The following is a 17,902-nucleotide window of genomic DNA, read 5'->3' as shown; positions in this document are numbered from 1 at the left end:
CCCCCAGGCTCTTTATATTTTATGTTTGGTATGTATGTGTTGTCTGGTTTTAATATGATAGGGTTTTATATATTTCTTTTTTAATATTAGATTTGTTTCACTATAATATTGTTTTTATCATTATTGTGAGCTGCCCCGAGTCTTCGAAGAGGGGCAGCATACAAATCTAATAAATTATTATTATTATCATCATCATGTGATCACCTTTTGTGGCCTTCTAACAAAGTCAATGGACTTGTCGAGGACTATGTGTATATCAAGCGGCCAGTGATTGGCTAAAACCTGTCTGTAAGCACAGACTGTGGGCATTCAGCTCTCTGAGTTCTGTGCTCCCAAACATCCAGATATGTCTGTGTTTACTTCTATAGTAATCCACAATGATATCAAAATAATGTGTGTTGGCATTAAACATGCAGCACCTTTATGCACTTGCTTCCTGGCATCTGATTCAAAGACATAAGATGTGGCGTTTGCATGACGATATTGTGATACATCTTTCACAATTTGCCTGCTTTCTCTCTGCAAGAGGATTATGCATGTTCATAGCATTTTGATGCTATAATGTCCAAATAAATTTGCAAAAAACACCTGGATCAGCTTTTAACTGGATTAAGAAGGGGTAGGAGATGGGAAAGCCGATCGTTTTGGGAGTTCCTATCATTTCTAATTAAGTTGAGTTGTAAGGGGTTTCTACCTGGCGGAAGAAAAGAACATTAACAATAACACAGTAATTTCATTACATTGTGTAAAGATGGAGTATTTTAGATGTTTATTGAATTGTGGAAATGATGACATACACAGTTATATCAGCACAATGATGTTTAATTACTTTGGGGATGACTGAGGACATAGCTGGATATCTTTGTGTCATAGATAGGTGGATGTGAAGTTAAGCCCCAAGACTCATTTACCCACAGTACATCTCACTAGTCCAGGGGTAGGAAAAGTTGGATCTTCTATGACTTTTGGATTTCAACTCCCAGAATTCCTGAGCCAATCTCAGGAATTTTGGGAGTTGAAGTCCACATGTCATAGAAGAGTCAACTTTGCCTACCCCTGCACTAGTCCATTGATCTACATTATGGTTTGTAGAGAAAGTGGTGGTTATTAAAAACTAGCAAATTAGCACCTTTTTTTGTAGAAATATGGCAGCTTCATCTATTAAAAATTGTACATTTAATAGTGCTGAGATCAGTTATCACAGAAATGCTAAAAGATAACTCAATTAAAAGCAGCTCTTTCCTTAGCAGACTTATCTATAAATGATGATCTCAAGGTGTATAAATAAAGAATGTCAGTTTAGGGCAAACAGCTGCATAAAAATAATACATTTGTACATTGTCTTGGTATAATTTGAGTATATATTTTAAAATATTTTGAGATTATTTTAAAATTAGGTTAACACTGAGTTAACTGTCTTTATTGGTGGTCATGGTCAGGATCTATGTAATTTCACATATATTGAACACCCTTTTCTTATTTTATCAGGCGAAATCAGAACTACATGAATATTCTTCGTTTTATGTCCATGGGAGGCAAGAATTTGAGTCCATTTAACATCACTCATCGTTTCACTCATTTCTTCTGGCTGGGAGATCTGAATTATCGCTTAGAGTTACTCCCAACGGTTAGAGAATCATTTTGCTTCCCTGTGAATTTATCACACTTAGTATTTAGTATTTATTGAGTCCAAGGAACAGGGCAGCATAGAAATGTAATAAATAAATAATAAATAAATTTGTGAAGTTATTTTAAAGTGTTAAGAATATATATACATTAATTATATATATATATATACAGTAATACCTCGTCTTACGAACTTAATTGGTTCCGGGACGAGGTTCGTAAGGTGAAAAGTTCGTAAGATGAAACAATGTTTCCCATAGGAATCAATGGAAAAGCGAATAATGCTTGCAAGCTCATTAGGAAAATCCAAAACATTAAGGCTTTAAAAAAAAAAAGCGGCGGGCAGATGAAGCTGAGGTGAATGGAGTGGGGGGAGGGACAGCGAGAGGTGGCAGTCCCAAGAAGCAAGGCGAAAAGAGCCTCTCTTGAGCTCATGAGTCCCTGCCTCCCATTTTTGTCCCCCCCACTCTGCTCATCTCCCCCATACTTTCCTCCTCTCTTGAGCTCCATGAGTCCCTGCCTCCCATTTTTGTCCCCCCACTCTGCTCATTTCCCCCATACCTTTCTCCTCTCTTGAGCTCCATGAGTCTTTGCCTCTCATTTTTGTCCCCCCACTCTGCTCATTTCCCCCATACCTTTCTCCTCTCTTGAGCTCCATGAGTCCCTGCCTCCCATTTTTGTCCCCCTACTGTGCTCATCTCCCCCACACCTTTCTCCTCTCTTGAGCTCCATGAGTCTTTGCCTCCCATTTTTGTCCCCCCACTCTGCTCATTTCCCCCATACCTTTCTCCTCTCTTGAGCTCCATGAGTCTTTATCTCTCATTTTTGTCCCCCCACTCTGCTCATTTCCCCCATACCTTTCTCCTCTCTTGAGCTCCATGAGTCTTTGCCTCCCATTTTTGTCCCCCCACTCTGCTCATTTCCCCCATACCTTTCTCCTCTCTTGAGCTCCATGAGTCTTTATCTCTCATTTTTGTCCCCCCACTCTGCTCATTTCCCCCATACCTTTCTCCTCTCTTGAGCTCCATGAGTCTTTGCCTCTCATTTTTGTCCCCCCACTCTGCTCATTTCCCCCATACCTTTCTCCTCTCTTGAGCTCCATGAGTCCCTGCCTCCCATTTTTGTCCCCCTACTGTGCTCATCTCCCCCATACCTTTCTCCTCTCTTGAGCTCCATGAGTCTTTGCCTCCCATTTTTGTCCCCCCACTCTGCTCATTTCCCCCATACCTTTCTCCTCTCTTGAGCTCCATGAGTCTTTGCCTCCCATTTTTGTCCCCCCACTCTGCTCATTTCCCCCATACCTTTCTCCTCTCTTGAGCTCCATGAGTCTTTGCCTCCCATTTTTGTCCCCCCACTCTGCTCATTTCCCCCATACCTTTCTCCTCTCTTGAGCTCCATGAGTCCCTGCCTCCCATTTTTGTCCCCCCACTCTGCTCATTTCCCCCATACCTTTCTCCTCTCTTGAGCTCCATGAGTCTTTGCCTCCCATTTTTGTCCCCCCACTCTGCTCATTTCCCCCATACCTTTCTCCTCTCTTGAGCTCCATGAGTCTTTGCCTCCCATTTTTGTCCCCCCACTCTGCTCATTTCCCCCATACCTTTCTCCTCTCTTGAGCTCCATGAGTCTTTATCTCTCATTTTTGTCCCCCCACTCTGCTCATTTCCCCCATACCTTTTTCCTCTCTTGAGCTCCATGAGTCTTTGCCTCCCATTTTTGTCTCCCCCACTCTGCTCATCTCCCTCACACCTTTCTCCTCTCTTGAATTCCATGAGTCTTTGCCTCCAGTGTTTGTCCCCCACACTCTGCTCATTTCCCCCATGCAGTTTGGAAGGGAGGGGTTTGTCGCTGGGATTCAAAGCAGCACTGGCAAAAATGAAGGGAATCCCAGCACTTTAGCTGGCAACAGAAGTTCGGAGGCGGGGATTCCCAGGGAAATCCCAGCGCTTCAGGGCATCCCTGCGGCGGCGGCTCGGGTTCGTAAGGTAAAAATAGTTTGGAAGAAGAGGCAAAAAAGTCTTAAACACCGGGTTCGTATCACAAAAGGTTTGTATGAAGAGGGGTTCATAAGACAAGGTATTAGTGTATATATATGACATTACCTTTTTAATCCTTACTATATAACTGATTTGAAAATTAAACTTCTATTAACTCCTCAGATATTGCAAATAAAACTCCGAGACTGAGAAAGTTCATAGTTGAAATGAAATTTGAACCAGACATTTCCTTGTTCATAAATGTACTCTTATGAATCATATGGGAATGTACACTTATACTAATTGCAAATGTTGTCACTAGATTATTCCTACAAATATCTTGTTTTGCCCAATATCTTGTTTTGTTTGTTTTATTTGTGCAAAATAAAAGCTTTCCTGAATAGTAGTTAGGTTACATCACTTTTGGTTTTGAGCAGAAGTTAAATTTGCACTATATTAATTGGCAAACTCTTTTATGAAAAAAAAGACTATTGGAGTTAAAAAACAATAAAATACAGAATATTACAAAAGAAATGTTTGCAAAAGATAAAAGAAAGAAAAAGAAGAATTAAAAGTGTAAAAAGAAAGGAAAAATATATTGTTTAAATTATGAAGACTTGTGATTTCTTTTTTAAAAAAATTAATTAATTTTTTATACATACACAAACATTACAATGACAACAAAACAAAACAAAATAAAACAAACATTTGGGAAATTGCTTTCCCTACTCATTTAGAATTTTCAATTGTACTTCTTTTTAAAGAAGAATTTTCCATAGAAAATTAATGGTGGACCTGTATCAAGTACGATATTTGATTATTCACATTTTGACAATGGCAAGGATAGTATATGCTCAACAGTGGAAATCCGATAAAATACCAGAAGTGCTGATAATTTAAAAGGTGATGAATTGTGCAGAGATGGACATGCTATCAAAAAAGCTAGAAGGGAAAGAAGACTCAGAATATTATAAAATACAGTAGTCCCTCGCTATACCGCGCTTCACCTACTGCGGCTTCACTTCATCACGGGTTTCTGAGGAAGTCGATCGGCAGGTTTTTTTTAAAAAAAAAATCTAAAATTGTAAATACTGTATTTAAATACTGTATCTAAAATAAATACTGTGTGGGAAGGGTTTATAAACACTTAAAACAATGAAAACTTACCAAACAATTACAATATAAATACTTAAATAAGTACTATCAGTCGATAAATTCCCCATCGCGGATTTCACCTATTGCGGCCAGGTCTGGAACGTAACACCAGCGATAGGTGAGGGACTACTGGTATGGGAAAATTTTTATAATTGGCTAGAGGAAAGAAATAAAATAAATAAAAGTTAAGGATAAATATCCAAAAATGCAAAGCAGTACATTAATGTAATAATAATAATAATAATAATAATAATAATAATAATAATAATAATAAAAAGAGACTTGTGATTTCATGTTCTACATTTTATTTATTTTATTTTATTATTTATTACTTAGATTTTATGCCGCCCCTCTCCGAAGACTCGGGGCGGCTCACAACATGTAAAAACAAATCATAAGCAATCAGGCAAATTTAAAATATTTAAATATTTAAAAAACCCCATATGCTAACAGTCACACACACAGACATACCATGCATAAATTAAACGTGCCCAGGGGGAGATGTTTCAGTTCCCCCATGCCTGACGGCAAAGGTGGGTTTTAAGGAGTTTACGGAAGGCAGGAAGAGTAGGGGCAGTTCTAATCTCCGGGGGGAGTTGGTTCCAGAGGGCCGGGGCCGCCACAGAGAAGGCTCTTCCCCTGGGGCCCGCCAACCGACATTGTTTAGTTGACGGGACCCGGAGAAGGCCCACTCTGTGGGACCTAATCGGTCGCTGGGATTCGTGCGGCAGGAGGCGGTCTCGGAGATATTCTGGTCCGATGCCATGAAGGGCTTTAAAGGTCATAACCAACACTTTGAATTGTGACCGGAAATTGATCGGCAACCAATGCAGACTGCGGAGTGATGGTGAAACATGGGCATACCTAGGTAGGCCCATGACTGCTCTCGCAGCTGCATTTTGCACGATCTGAAGTTTCCGAACACTTTTCAAAGGTAGCCCCATGTAGAGAGCATTACAGTAGTCGAACCTCGAGGTGATGAGGGCATGAGTGACTGTGAGCAATGAGTCCCGGTCCAGATAGGGCCGCAACTGGTGCACCAGGCGAACCTGGGCAAACGCCCCCCTCGCCACAGCTGAAAGATGTTGTTCTAATGTGAGCTGTGGATCGAGGAGGACGCCCAAGTTGCGGACCCTCTCTGAGGGGGTCAATAATTCCCCCCCCAGGGTGATGGACGGACAGATGGGATTGTCCTTGGGAGGCAGAACCCACAGCCACTCCGTCTTATCCGGGTTGAGCTTGAGTCTGTTGACACCCATCCAGACACCCATTTTCAAGTGTGATAACAGGGGGAAAGTTCTTTAGTACAGAACCCCAGATGTTATCCAACCTATGTTTTGGCATTTTCAATGAAGAAGTGTATACAACTCCTTACAGGGCATTCACTTCAAAGTATATACTCCATATACACATACATGGACAGTATCCTATCTATTCAATATCCCCAAGCTGCTATTGTTGTTATTGTTAGTACCAATATTATTATTACATTGTGCATGCTGTGTGGTTCCTAGCAATTTGGATGGTTTACAATTTATTAAACACTTTTAGAACAAGGAAACAACAAAAGCCAAAAAAAATAAAGATGATAGAAATTACATAAATAAACAGAAAGAATGAAAAAAAGGGGGGGGGGGCTTTAATCATTCCTCATTCAAAGTGAGTTGAAAATACAAGAGCATAAATATTGACTTCAACCCCAACTGTATAACTGATTCATAACATAGACAAAAAAAAAAGCCTCAATCCATCTTCCTTTGTTGGACTTCTGAGCTGTTAATATAAACAGGACAGATTGCTCAGAAGGAAAGTCACTGAAAAATGTTGATTTATTGAGCTGCTTACATCATCCATGTCAAAAAAGATTTGTACTGTGTTGCTGTTTCCATTCATGACATGGCCATCCCTGCCCCTAAATCATAGTGAATTTCTGAGCATCAGACCCTCCCAGGTCTTTCCCCCTGGTTACATTAGAGTTTATTCTGATTTAACAATGGCATGGGATTCTGTCCTATAAAGTATATGTTCTGGTTTTAGCTACAAGCAGATACAGAAGATTTCAGTAGAAATCAGAGCCACAATGCTTTGAGACAGCTTTGTTTTGTTCTTAAAAAAAAAACCCTTTCCCTTCATTCTGCTCTAATGTCTTCTTAACAATAAATTGGTTTAATTTACTGCCTTCAAATAAAAGAAATGAAGACAATGTTTCCTCATGGTATTAAATAGCACTAAAACATTTCCAGAATTCAAGTGTTAAGACTTAATATTATATAAAATTTTGTTTGACCCTGAACACATTTTTGTACTTACCGTAAATTAATTATATATAATAGAGCATTTATTAAACAAAACGTGCAAGAAACATGGGTTTATCGTTAATTATAACACTTGCCTTCATCTTAGGAAGCAGAAAATATTGTTCAGAAAATCAAACAGCAGCAGTATACAGAACTGCTTAATTTTGACCAACTCCTCATTGAAAAGAAGGATCAGAAGGTATTTCTGCAGTTAGGTAAGATTGTTACTAAATTCATTCATTCATTAAGCTTAGAGTCAAATATCCTGAAAAATTAGTTGATAAGAGAGAGAGAGAGAAGTGAAGGATTAATTGTTCCATTATTGTCATAGTAATTACTTGATATAAAAGATACCATCATGTAATGTAACTTACCACAGACTGATTTATGATTCATATTAAGCCATAGTTTCCCTTCTGAACCAAATTAGATGAATCATTGTAGAAATGTAAATTGAATTATGCTTTATGTAATATATAAACCCAACATTTTGTCTCTCTCCTCTTTATGTAATGGCATAAAGAAAATAACTCTGCCGCGAGAGCTATCGTGGGGCTTCCTAGATTTGCCCACGTTTCGCCAACACTCTGCGGTCTGCATTGGTTGCTGATCAGTTTCCGGTCACAATTCAAAGTGTTGGTAATGATCTATAAAGCCCTACATGGCATCGGACCAGAATACCTGCAGGATCGCTTTCTGCCGCAAGAATCCCCGCAGCCAATCAGGTCCCACAGAGTTGGCCTTCTCCGGGTCCCGTCGACTAAACAATGCCGTTTGGTGGGACCCTGGGGAAGAGCCTTCTCTGTGGCAGCCCCAGCCCTCTGGAATCAACTCCCCCTGGAGATTCGAATTGCCCCCAATCTTTCCACCTTCCACAAGATGTTGAAGACCTATCTATGTCTCTAGGCATGGGGGGGACTAACTATCTCTTCCCCCACCACCACCTTTTTTTTAATGACTAATACATGAGAATGGTGTGATTGTGCAGTACCGATTGTTTTTAATATTTATGGGTTTTTAATTTAGCTTTTTTATCTAGTATTGGATTTGCATTCTGTATATTGTATTATTGTTGTTGTGAGCCACCCCGAGTCTTCAGAGAGGGGTGGCATACAAATCTAATAAATAATAATAATAATAATAATAACTACACATATGCTAAAAATTGCTATAAGGAGACAATTAGAATGATCTGTATGAGGTTGCTGTAGTGAGTTTTGATACCAAGTTAAAACAATAATCAGCCATCTGTTTATTTCAGAGGAGGAAGAAATAACATTTGCCCCAACCTATCGCTTTGAGAGAAACACCCGGGAGAATTATGTCTACACCAAGCAGAAAGCCACAGGGGTATGCCATAACTTCTAGCATATTGTAACATTTCAATTGATCACTGTTGCCAGGACCATTTTCTCTTTCAATAGACATTGCAATGAAGAAAATAAAATCAATGGCTTTTTGGCAACCTCCAGACAGAGTGATGTGTTCTTCATATTGAGTCGCCTTTTGTTTGCAGATGAAGTACAACTTGCCATCCTGGTGTGATCGAGTACTCTGGAAATCATATCCCTTGGTGCATGTGGTGTGCCAGTCTTATGGTGGGTAGATAACAGATTGAAAATAGCAGCAAAGCTGGCTTAAGCGGAAATGATTCAGAGCAGAATCTGTAGAATTGCCTTTCATTGCCAAGTTCTCAACAAGAGACATCCTATCTTTGATAAATGCTTTCTCCTTAAACTAAGATATGTGGGGAAAACAGAATGGGCTGTGAATAATTGTAAGAGATATACACCTTGCATACTTCCTTCCCCCAATGAAAATAAGTCAGAAAAGGTTTTCAGTTGTAGCAATTATTTCTAGGATATTATGTTTTCCTCGGTTAAAATTGTGAAGTAGCTGATGTCCAAATGAAATTATATTAAAAGCACAGTTAATGTCTGTGTGTCTATGTGTCTGTTTGAGAGGGAGAGAGGGGGAAGAGAGAGAGAGAGAGGGGAGAGAGAGAGGGGGGAGAGAGGGAGAGAGAGGGGAGAGAGAGAGAGAGGGAGAGGGAGGGGGAGAGAGAGAGAGAGAGGGAGAGATTATTTCTTTGGGAATTTTGATTCCAGGTCAGATCTGAAATTAGAATGTTATAGGTTATTCCTCATCAGCTCTTAATAACACACACACACAGTCGCAATTAAAACAGAACTGTAACATGGAATGCTAATATAAAATTTAAAAAGTATTGCAAAGAAGATAAATTAATTTAAGTCTAGTACTGAAATAACAAAAAAGACAACTCTAGGAAGATAATGCCAAAGAGAATACAGTGTTCCCTCGCTTTTCACGGGGGATGCGTTCTGAGACCGCCCGCGAAAGTCGAATTTCCGCGAAGTAGAGATGCAGAAGTAAATACACTATTTTTGGCTATGAACAGTATCACAAGCCTTCCCTTAACATTTTAAACCCCTAAATTTCAATTTTCCATTCCCTTAGCAACCATTTAGATTATTACTCACCATGTTTATTTATTAAAGTTTATTAAAAAAAATATTTATTAAAAGCAGACGAAAGTTTGGCGATGACATATGACGTCATCGGGTGGGAAAAACCGTGGTATAGGGAAAAAAACCAAGAAGTATTTTTTAATTAATATTTTTGAAAAACTGTGGTATAGACTTTTCGCGAAGTTCGAACCCGGGAAAATCGAGGGAACACTGTATGCTGTACCTTTGTCTCTTTTCAGCAAGGGGGGAATCCTAGGAAAGACAATACATGGAAAGGTTAATATTATTATTTTTCAAGCAACCTATTCCCAGTTACTGGAGGTCGTGGGAGTTATGTACTGGTTTATTTATTTATTTGATTTTTATGCCGCCCTTCTCCTTAGACTCAGGGCGGCTTACAACATGTTAGCAATAGCACTTTTTAACAGAGCCAGCATGTTGCCTCCACAATCCGGGTTATGTACTAGTTATTGAGGTTTTTTCTCTTTCTTTCCCTTGAAAATAGAAGCTTTGTTCTGTTAAGGATCAGTTAGGCCAAGTAATTATCATATTCTTTCCTTAATTGGAAAGTTGAGAATACAGACCCTTAACTATCTCTCCTATCATAGGATGCGCAACTGACATTATGACAAGCGATCATAGTCCTGTTTTTGCTACATTTGAAGTTGCTGTCACATCTCAGTTTGTTTCTAAGAATGGTGAGAATTTTCCCTCCTTTCTAAGTAAAAATGCAAATCTTTACACCATTGTTTTTATGTCTTCTACAATTTTGCAGAATGCTGTTATTGCCAACTTTAACATATGCCCTCTTTTCCCCAGATGATAAGTACACAGACTCTCTAGGACAGATTGAATTTCTCCATTGCAGTGCTGTCCTCAAGACAAAGTCACAGACGAAATTCTACATTGAATTTTACTCCAGCTGCCTAGAAAGTAAGTGCTAGTCTTCATATTGTTTTATGTTATCTATAGTGATGGACGAACTGAACCCGCACAATTCGGGTCCATACCGAATTTTGTGGTGTTCAGTATACCGAACACGAACACAAAATTTTTCCAAAGTTCGGGGTTGTGTTCGGCGTTCGGAGCTTTGACGTCACCGGCAGGTTGCTAAGGACACCAAGTTGATCACTTCCTGGATAAACATGTTTATTTTTACGTGAAAGGACCGCCCTTTGCTTGCAGTGCTGCTGTGGTGTCATTTTTCGTAAAAATAACAATATTTATTTTTACGTGAATACCTCCCTTTGAAGGAGCTGGGGAATCCCTCCCACAAAGAGATTCCAGGGGCGGAGCTTTGACGTCACCGGCAGGTTGCTAAGGACGCCAAGGTGATCACTTCCTGGATTCCATGGAATTCAGGAAGTGATCACCTTGGCGTCCTTAGCAACCTGCCAGTGATGTCATAGCTCTGCCCCCGGAATCTCTTAATGGGAGGTATTCCCCGTTTGGGTTCGAGTTTGGGTTCGGTTTGGGTTCGGCCGAATTTTGCGTAAAATTCGGCCGAACCTGCCGAACCCAAACACCGTTGGGTTTGCCCATCACTAGTTATTTATAAATTGCATTAAAGAGATTAATGGGAGAAATAAGGCTGTTCTAGATTATATCCCATTCACTGTTTTACTGAATATTTATATTGAGTATGAAATAATAAGCTACTCAAAAGCTTCTCCGTTTATCTTATTTATATTATCATTTCAAAGGCAAGAATCTTTGTTGCAGAAAATCTTTGGTCTTCGTTACTGTTTTTAGACAATATATTCTTATTTGTTTTGTTTTATTTTTACAAGCACTTTTTTATTTCCAAAAGGATATTATAATACAATTTTGCTTATAATATAGATCAAGGGATGAAAGTGAAAGATTTAATATAAACACCTTAACATGTAATGTACAAGCATATACGCAGAGAGAGAGAGAAAATGAAAGATAAAGGGAAAGAGAGGGAGGAAGGGGGTGAAGAGAGAGAAAACGCAATCCTATACAGTTTCTATTTGAAAGACATTATCTTTCATGTGGCATGTTTCCCAAGGACAAGATAGAAACCTCAGTTATATATGATATAAATGCAAAAAGTTAACCCTAGTCACAGATCTCTGGCTTTTGAGTATATTTGTGACCCATTTTAACCTACTTTTCTTCCATATTAGGTGAACCTCCTAAAAGACCCTTTCTTATTTTATAAATTGACCAAACCTTTGTGTTCACCAGTTTCCACATTAGCTCTTCAAATTTACATGTGCTGGAACATCTTCAGAACTGTTGTGAGAGGAACACATAAGAAACCATGTGTTTTGAGAAAAAAATGATTCATTCTAAATAGCTTCTATTTGATAGTTGTTCATAAATAATACAGTAATCCCTCGCTACTTCGCAGTTCATCTTTTGCGGATTCGCTACTTCATGGGTTTTCAAAGGGGGCTTAAATCCATTAAATCCATTGAAAATTCATAAAATTCTTCTATAGTACTACTGTACTCTATTAAAGAAACTGGTAGGATATCGCATGTAGTTCCAGATGAAAAACATTATAGAGTGACTGTTTAATGCAAAGGGTGGGTTTTAAAAGTCTAGATACTTGTTAAATACATAAAAAAATATCTTTCCCCTACTTCACGGAAATTTGTTTTTCACGGGTGGTCTTGGAATGCATCCCCCACGAAAAACGAGGGATCACTGTGTCACATACGTTATATTCACTTTACAGAGGTTATAAAAATCACTGTTTATGTATCTTTTATATCTTTGAAATCCAAAGTAATGGGCTGACGTTTAATGTCATTACAAATTTGCAACCTAATGGTAATTGTGATTTTGCAAGATCAAGAATTAATATATAAACACAAGATCGAATTATTGCTTGGCAATGATTCGATAAACATAAATATACATGATTAATCCTGAGCTATTTGTGTTTGAAACAATATATATCCAGAATGGGTTATTTAATAATGTGCTTTGTCAAAGGGCCAAACTACATTGCGGGGTGGGGTTGGGTGTTATCCCATTTCCATTATTTATATGGCATATAGTTCTGTAAACCACGTTCCACACAAAAAAGGCTGTACAGAGATTTGCATATATTTCTATGGAAACCATGTGTTAGGATCTTAAATTAGATTTTCAACTGTGCTATCTTGAGTGGCGTAGGAAGACCTGTCATATTTTTCCTTCTCTTCTCGTCCATGCAAGTACTGAGCTTCCTAATGATTTTCTTAACCGGAATAAAATATTGAGAAGACAACCAATAGGTTTGTGTGCAAATGCACTTTGTAAACACTCATTTAGGCTTATTAAATGAAAGTCACAAGTGCTTTCCATTCTGCTGTCCAGAAACAGGAATAATTATCAGTTTTCCTTTGCTGCCAAGTTTTGTTTATTAAAGTTTTTTTAAAAAGGTTTTGCAAATGTCTGTGGTATTGCTTGTGCTTTTTCAGCTGGCAACTGATTTTCTTTTCTAACACTTTTACAGGCTTTGTAAAGAGCCAAGAGGGAGAAAATGAGGAAGGAAACGAAGGGGAACTGGTGGTAAAATTTGTCGAAGCCCTTCCTAAGGTCGGTTGAGAGGTTTTGTTTGACTGTAGCTTACATAATAATTGATTTAATTCATATTTATTTATTTATTGGATTTGTATGCCGCCCCTCTCCGTATACTCAGGGCGGCTAACAACAGTAATAAAAAACAGCATGTAAATCCAATACTAAAACAACTAAAAAACCCTTATTGTAAAACCAAACATACATACAGACATACCATGCAGAAATTGTAAAGGCCTAGGGGGAAAGAATATCTCAGTTCCCCCATGCCTGATGGCAGAGGTGGGTTTTAAGGAGCTTACGAAAGACGAGGAGGGTGGGGGCAATTCTAATCTCCGGGGGGAGTTGGTTCCAGAGGGCCGGGGCCGCCACAGAGAAGGCTCTTCCCCTGGGCCCCGCCAAACGACATTGTCATATACAAGCAATGATGCAGATCAACCTATGGATTTTATTCCCATCTCAGACCAATATCAGATTCATTGTATTTCTTCAGATAGTTTCAATAAAAGAGAAAATATATACGAGTTAAATAAACATATAACATCAATATTAAATATAACAGTATTCTCTTATTATATGGAAAGAGTGCTGATGTCCATCTTTATATGCTTTCTCCTCCTTCATGAGATGGTACCAAACTCAGCAACCTATCAAACAGAATTGTTGCTACTTCTTATATAATTCTAAAGCCTTAATCTGCAAGTAATTTTCTTGCATAAAAATTATCTGGGGCACCTTGAATTGTTTACATCATAATGAGGGGTGATCCTGGGTTATGGATGTCTGCACAAAAAAATGTGGGCCAAGATTTCTGCCTTTTCCACACCACATGATCAGACCTCTTTCAATAAGAGATTTCTCTCACTTGTCATCCTATGAACAAACCATGACAATTATTTCTGCCATACAGTTAGCCAAAAACACTTCCATTTGTCTTGCTGTAAATTGTGGAGCGTTATCAGAAACTATAGCATCTGGGAGTCCATGGGAAGTGAAGAGTTTCCCCAGGGCTCTGATGGTTACACATGTGGTGGTGGATTTCATTATTATCACCTCTAACCACTATCAAGACTGATTTTGATTCTATGGGGCCTGCAAAATCGATGTGTAATCTCGACCAGGGTCTCCTGGGTGACTCCTACTCTGTTGGGGTTGTCCCGGGAGGGCTTACTCTGGATTCTTGGCATTCGTTGCACTGTTCTATTACTGAATCCAGCCCTGGCCACCACAAGTGACTCCTGGCTAATCCCTTCATTCTCACTATCCCACCTTCGTCGCCAGTGTTACTTCTGGAAGCATGGACAAACATGTTTTAGTCTTTAACTCATTTTATTGGGTTGACTGGAACGGGCCCCAAAGGGTTAACAAGTACAAGTGGTCTCAGTGCTTCAGAATGCTCCTTTAAAAAAGTTTTTCTCTTGTGGAGGCGCGGCTTGACAGCCGCTCAAATTTCCCAGCCGCATCTGGACCAATCCGCGGCCGGTATGCAAATAGGGTGTCTACGTACACAACACACCCCACACCTCTGTCCCATTCCCAGCCTCTGACTATTCTGGCTTTTCTGACAAGCTTCCCCTCTTATCCTGACACCAAAATGACATGATTTTTTGCCATGAATACAATCTGCATGAGGTCAGATGCTTGGCTATTGCAGAGTCTTCGGAGAGGGGCGGCATACAAATCTAATAAATTATTATTATTATTATTATTATTATTATTATTATTATTATTATTATCATCATCATCATCTGTCCTTCAGTATTTGAACTGGATTTTTCATAATGACTGTCAGATGGTACTTCATTTGTTGAGCACAAGCTTACCAGCTAGACAGAAAATGAATTTAAGCTGGTAAAGAGAGCTGGGTCCTGCATGATGCTCTTTTCATGACTTTTTGTGGAACATATCATGGTTATTTATGTCCTTTAGTAATAGTGGGCCATTGTTTTAACCACTCCATTCTGTCTTTGGCCACATGTTCTACCATGATGAGAATGACTGCTATAAAACTTAGATCAATCATAATTCCATGTTTCTGATAAGTTTTCCCAAGTTGAACCTCATTAAATACTTTAGATCAGAACTGCTATCCTTTGAGGCTGTATCTGGAGGATATTAGTTTGGAAAGAAGTAAAATAGAGTAGAAGAAAGGTTTTTTAGAATCTTGCTTCAAATCCTCCAATTAAATGAACACATGGGTGAAAAAATTGCTTGAAAGAACATGTTGAAATGAAATTCAAGCTGGCGTCCTCAACAAGATTTCCAGTTAAGCACTGCCAAATATATCTAAGAAGTCTAGATAATTTCCAGATTCCAACATTAAAATGTGAATTTCTTTCCTTCAGTTCAACAAGATGTTCTGAATGATGGACACCCATTTCCATTTCAGGCTCTTTCAGCTGTGACATTGAACTAATTCAACAAGCTATACTCTATACTTCTAAATTCCCAGCATTCATTATCGTGTTTCCTGCAAAATAAGACCCCGTTTTATATTTTTTTTCAACCCTGAAATAAGTATTTGACCTTATTGTCATGCACTCAAAAGCCTGATTGGGTTTATTATCAGGGGCTATCTTATTTTGGGGGAAACAGGGTAGTTCTTTCATTTTAGGTGAACTATATAAGCAAGTGCAACTAACTAAATTTGGAAAAATACATCCCTGAAGGTAAGGATCCAAGAGTAGTTTTCAAGTATGTATGTACTTCTGCCTATATAATTTAGTATAACAGAAAATTAGACAAATCATCAAGAGCAAAAATACACATTTTGCACATATTTGACCAGGGGGGAAAAACTTGAAATCCAGAATCTACCTCAATTTATGTACAATGCATATAAGAGAGCAACCCCCTTTCTAAGAGGTCTGCCCCCCCCCTTTCTAAGATGTTTGTAAGGGGCGTGCATAAGCGCACCACTGTGCCTACCGTCCCTGTCCTATTCTTCTTTTGATACTTTTTATCATTACTTATCTAATGTTTTATTTGTACAAATTATCACCCTATAATTGTTTGACTAAATAAATAAATAAATAAATAAACAAACAAACAAACAAACAAACAAACTTAAGTGTAGACATTTCATCGAAATAGATACTGTACTGTTTACTAGTATTAGATTTCATAAATATATTTATTCCTCTAGTTTTATTGAATTCTTGAGTTTTCTTTGCAGCTAACTCCAATTATTTCAGACCCGGAATATCTGCTAGACCAACACATTTTGATTTGCATTAAATCTTCAGACAGTGATGAATCCTATGGTAAGATTTTAAGCAAACATATACTAATACCCCATATCATCTCAGATAAGTGACTGTTTAGTCTCTTCTTAAAAACCTCCACTGATGAAGCACCTACAACTTCTGAAGGCAAGCTTTTCTACTGGTTAATTGTCCTCACTGTTAGGAAGTTTCTCCTTAATTCCAGGTTGCTTTTCTCCTTGATTAGTTTCCATCCATTGTTTCTTGTCTTGCCTTCTGGTTCTTTGGAAAATAAGTTGATGTTCTTTGTGGTAGCTCCTCAAATACTGGAATACTCCTACCATGTAATCCATAGGCCTCTCGTTAACCTAGCCCAAGGGGAGGCAAAGTTGGCTCTTCTATGACATGTGGACCTCAACTCCCAGAATTCCTGTGCTAGCATGATTGGCCCCGGAATTCTGGGAGTTGAAGTCCACAAGTCATAGAAGAACCAACTTTGCCTACCCTTGACCTAGCCCATTGTTAACCTCTTGCTGTCTGGACTGGAATTTCTATGCAAGTCTACTCTTTGAGTCTTAAGAAAGAATGTATATGATTGCAGATATATTCCTGATTGATTACTTATGTGTGAGCAAAACAACAACAACATTTGCCCCTGGCTTTCTGATAGAAATCAAGCCTTTTACTGTTCTCTAGGTGAAGGCTGCATCGCCCTTCGAAGTGGAGCTGCAGAATCCGAAGTCCCTATTCAAACTCTGTTAACACACCACGGAGAAAAGACAGGGATCTTCCAAGGTCAATTCAAGCTGCAGACATCCCAAGGGAAACAGAGAGAAAAATTATATGGTAAGTCAGTACTCCAGCCCAGCCATACTTTTGGCAAAGAAGGGCAATTGAGTCTGAAAGAGACGTTTTTGTTTTTCTAGTAGCTAAAACCAGCCAAAAATGGTTATGTAAGAGAGTGGGATATATATGACTTGTTTTATAAACTAGTGTTGTTCCATTCCAGACTCCCTCTATGGTGCTGGGCAACTGACCTGGGCTCGTTTAACACATATGCCTACTGTGTTTCCCCGAAAATAAGACACTGTCTTATATTAATTTTTGCTCCAAAAGTTGTGCTACGTCTTATTTTCGGGGGGTGCCTTATATTTCTCAAATAAGACCAATTCACAGGCAGAAAAGCTGATACCCCCAAAGAAAGTGTACCATACGGTACACTGATTACGGTACGGTACCTGTCAGTATGGCACCCACACACACAAACGACGGCACTTATATGGTACAACAGTATACTCCTGCTATTGCAGCTTCCGGCCACCAGAGGAACTACAGTCTACGCACTGTAGTGGAGACTGTAATGGTCGTGAGGCAGCAGCAGACTGTATCTGCTGTACTGGATGGGACAAAGTGATGGAAGGGGCCAGCAGGGGATGCCACATTATTACGGTACCGCTATAAACGGCTTTGAATGGTACCGTTTTTCCACCGTACCGTATGTAAACTTGACTACGCCTTATTTTCGGGGGGTGCTTTATATTAGCAAATTCTGCAAAACCTCTGACATGCCTTACTTTTGGGGTACGTCTTATTTTCGGGGAAACAGGGTAGTTCAAGATATG

General features: G+C 39.0%; 1 protein-coding gene across 3 annotated transcripts in view; it reads left to right on the top strand.

The window, feature by feature from the left end:
• Positions 1 to 17,902, top strand: part of INPP5D (inositol polyphosphate-5-phosphatase D) — a 170,738-nt gene that overhangs the window by 141,434 nt on the left and 11,402 nt on the right. For all 3 annotated transcript variants that reach the window (XM_070753044.1, XM_070753045.1, XM_070753043.1), the window contains exons 16-24: positions 1,489 to 1,627; positions 7,158 to 7,266; positions 8,313 to 8,401; positions 8,568 to 8,649; positions 10,149 to 10,238; positions 10,360 to 10,473; positions 13,013 to 13,095; positions 16,253 to 16,340; positions 16,977 to 17,126. In XM_070753044.1, coding sequence (XP_070609145.1) covers positions 1,489 to 1,627; positions 7,158 to 7,266; positions 8,313 to 8,401; positions 8,568 to 8,649; positions 10,149 to 10,238; positions 10,360 to 10,473; positions 13,013 to 13,095; positions 16,253 to 16,340; positions 16,977 to 17,126 — 944 coding nt within the window. The remainder of the gene's footprint in view (positions 1 to 1,488; positions 1,628 to 7,157; positions 7,267 to 8,312; positions 8,402 to 8,567; positions 8,650 to 10,148; positions 10,239 to 10,359; positions 10,474 to 13,012; positions 13,096 to 16,252; positions 16,341 to 16,976; positions 17,127 to 17,902) is intronic.

This window comes from Erythrolamprus reginae, chromosome 5 (assembly GCF_031021105.1).
Source record: "Erythrolamprus reginae isolate rEryReg1 chromosome 5, rEryReg1.hap1, whole genome shotgun sequence".
Lineage (NCBI taxonomy): Eukaryota > Metazoa > Chordata > Lepidosauria > Squamata > Dipsadidae > Erythrolamprus > Erythrolamprus reginae.
This window is presented reverse-complemented; position numbering and strand designations above follow the sequence as displayed.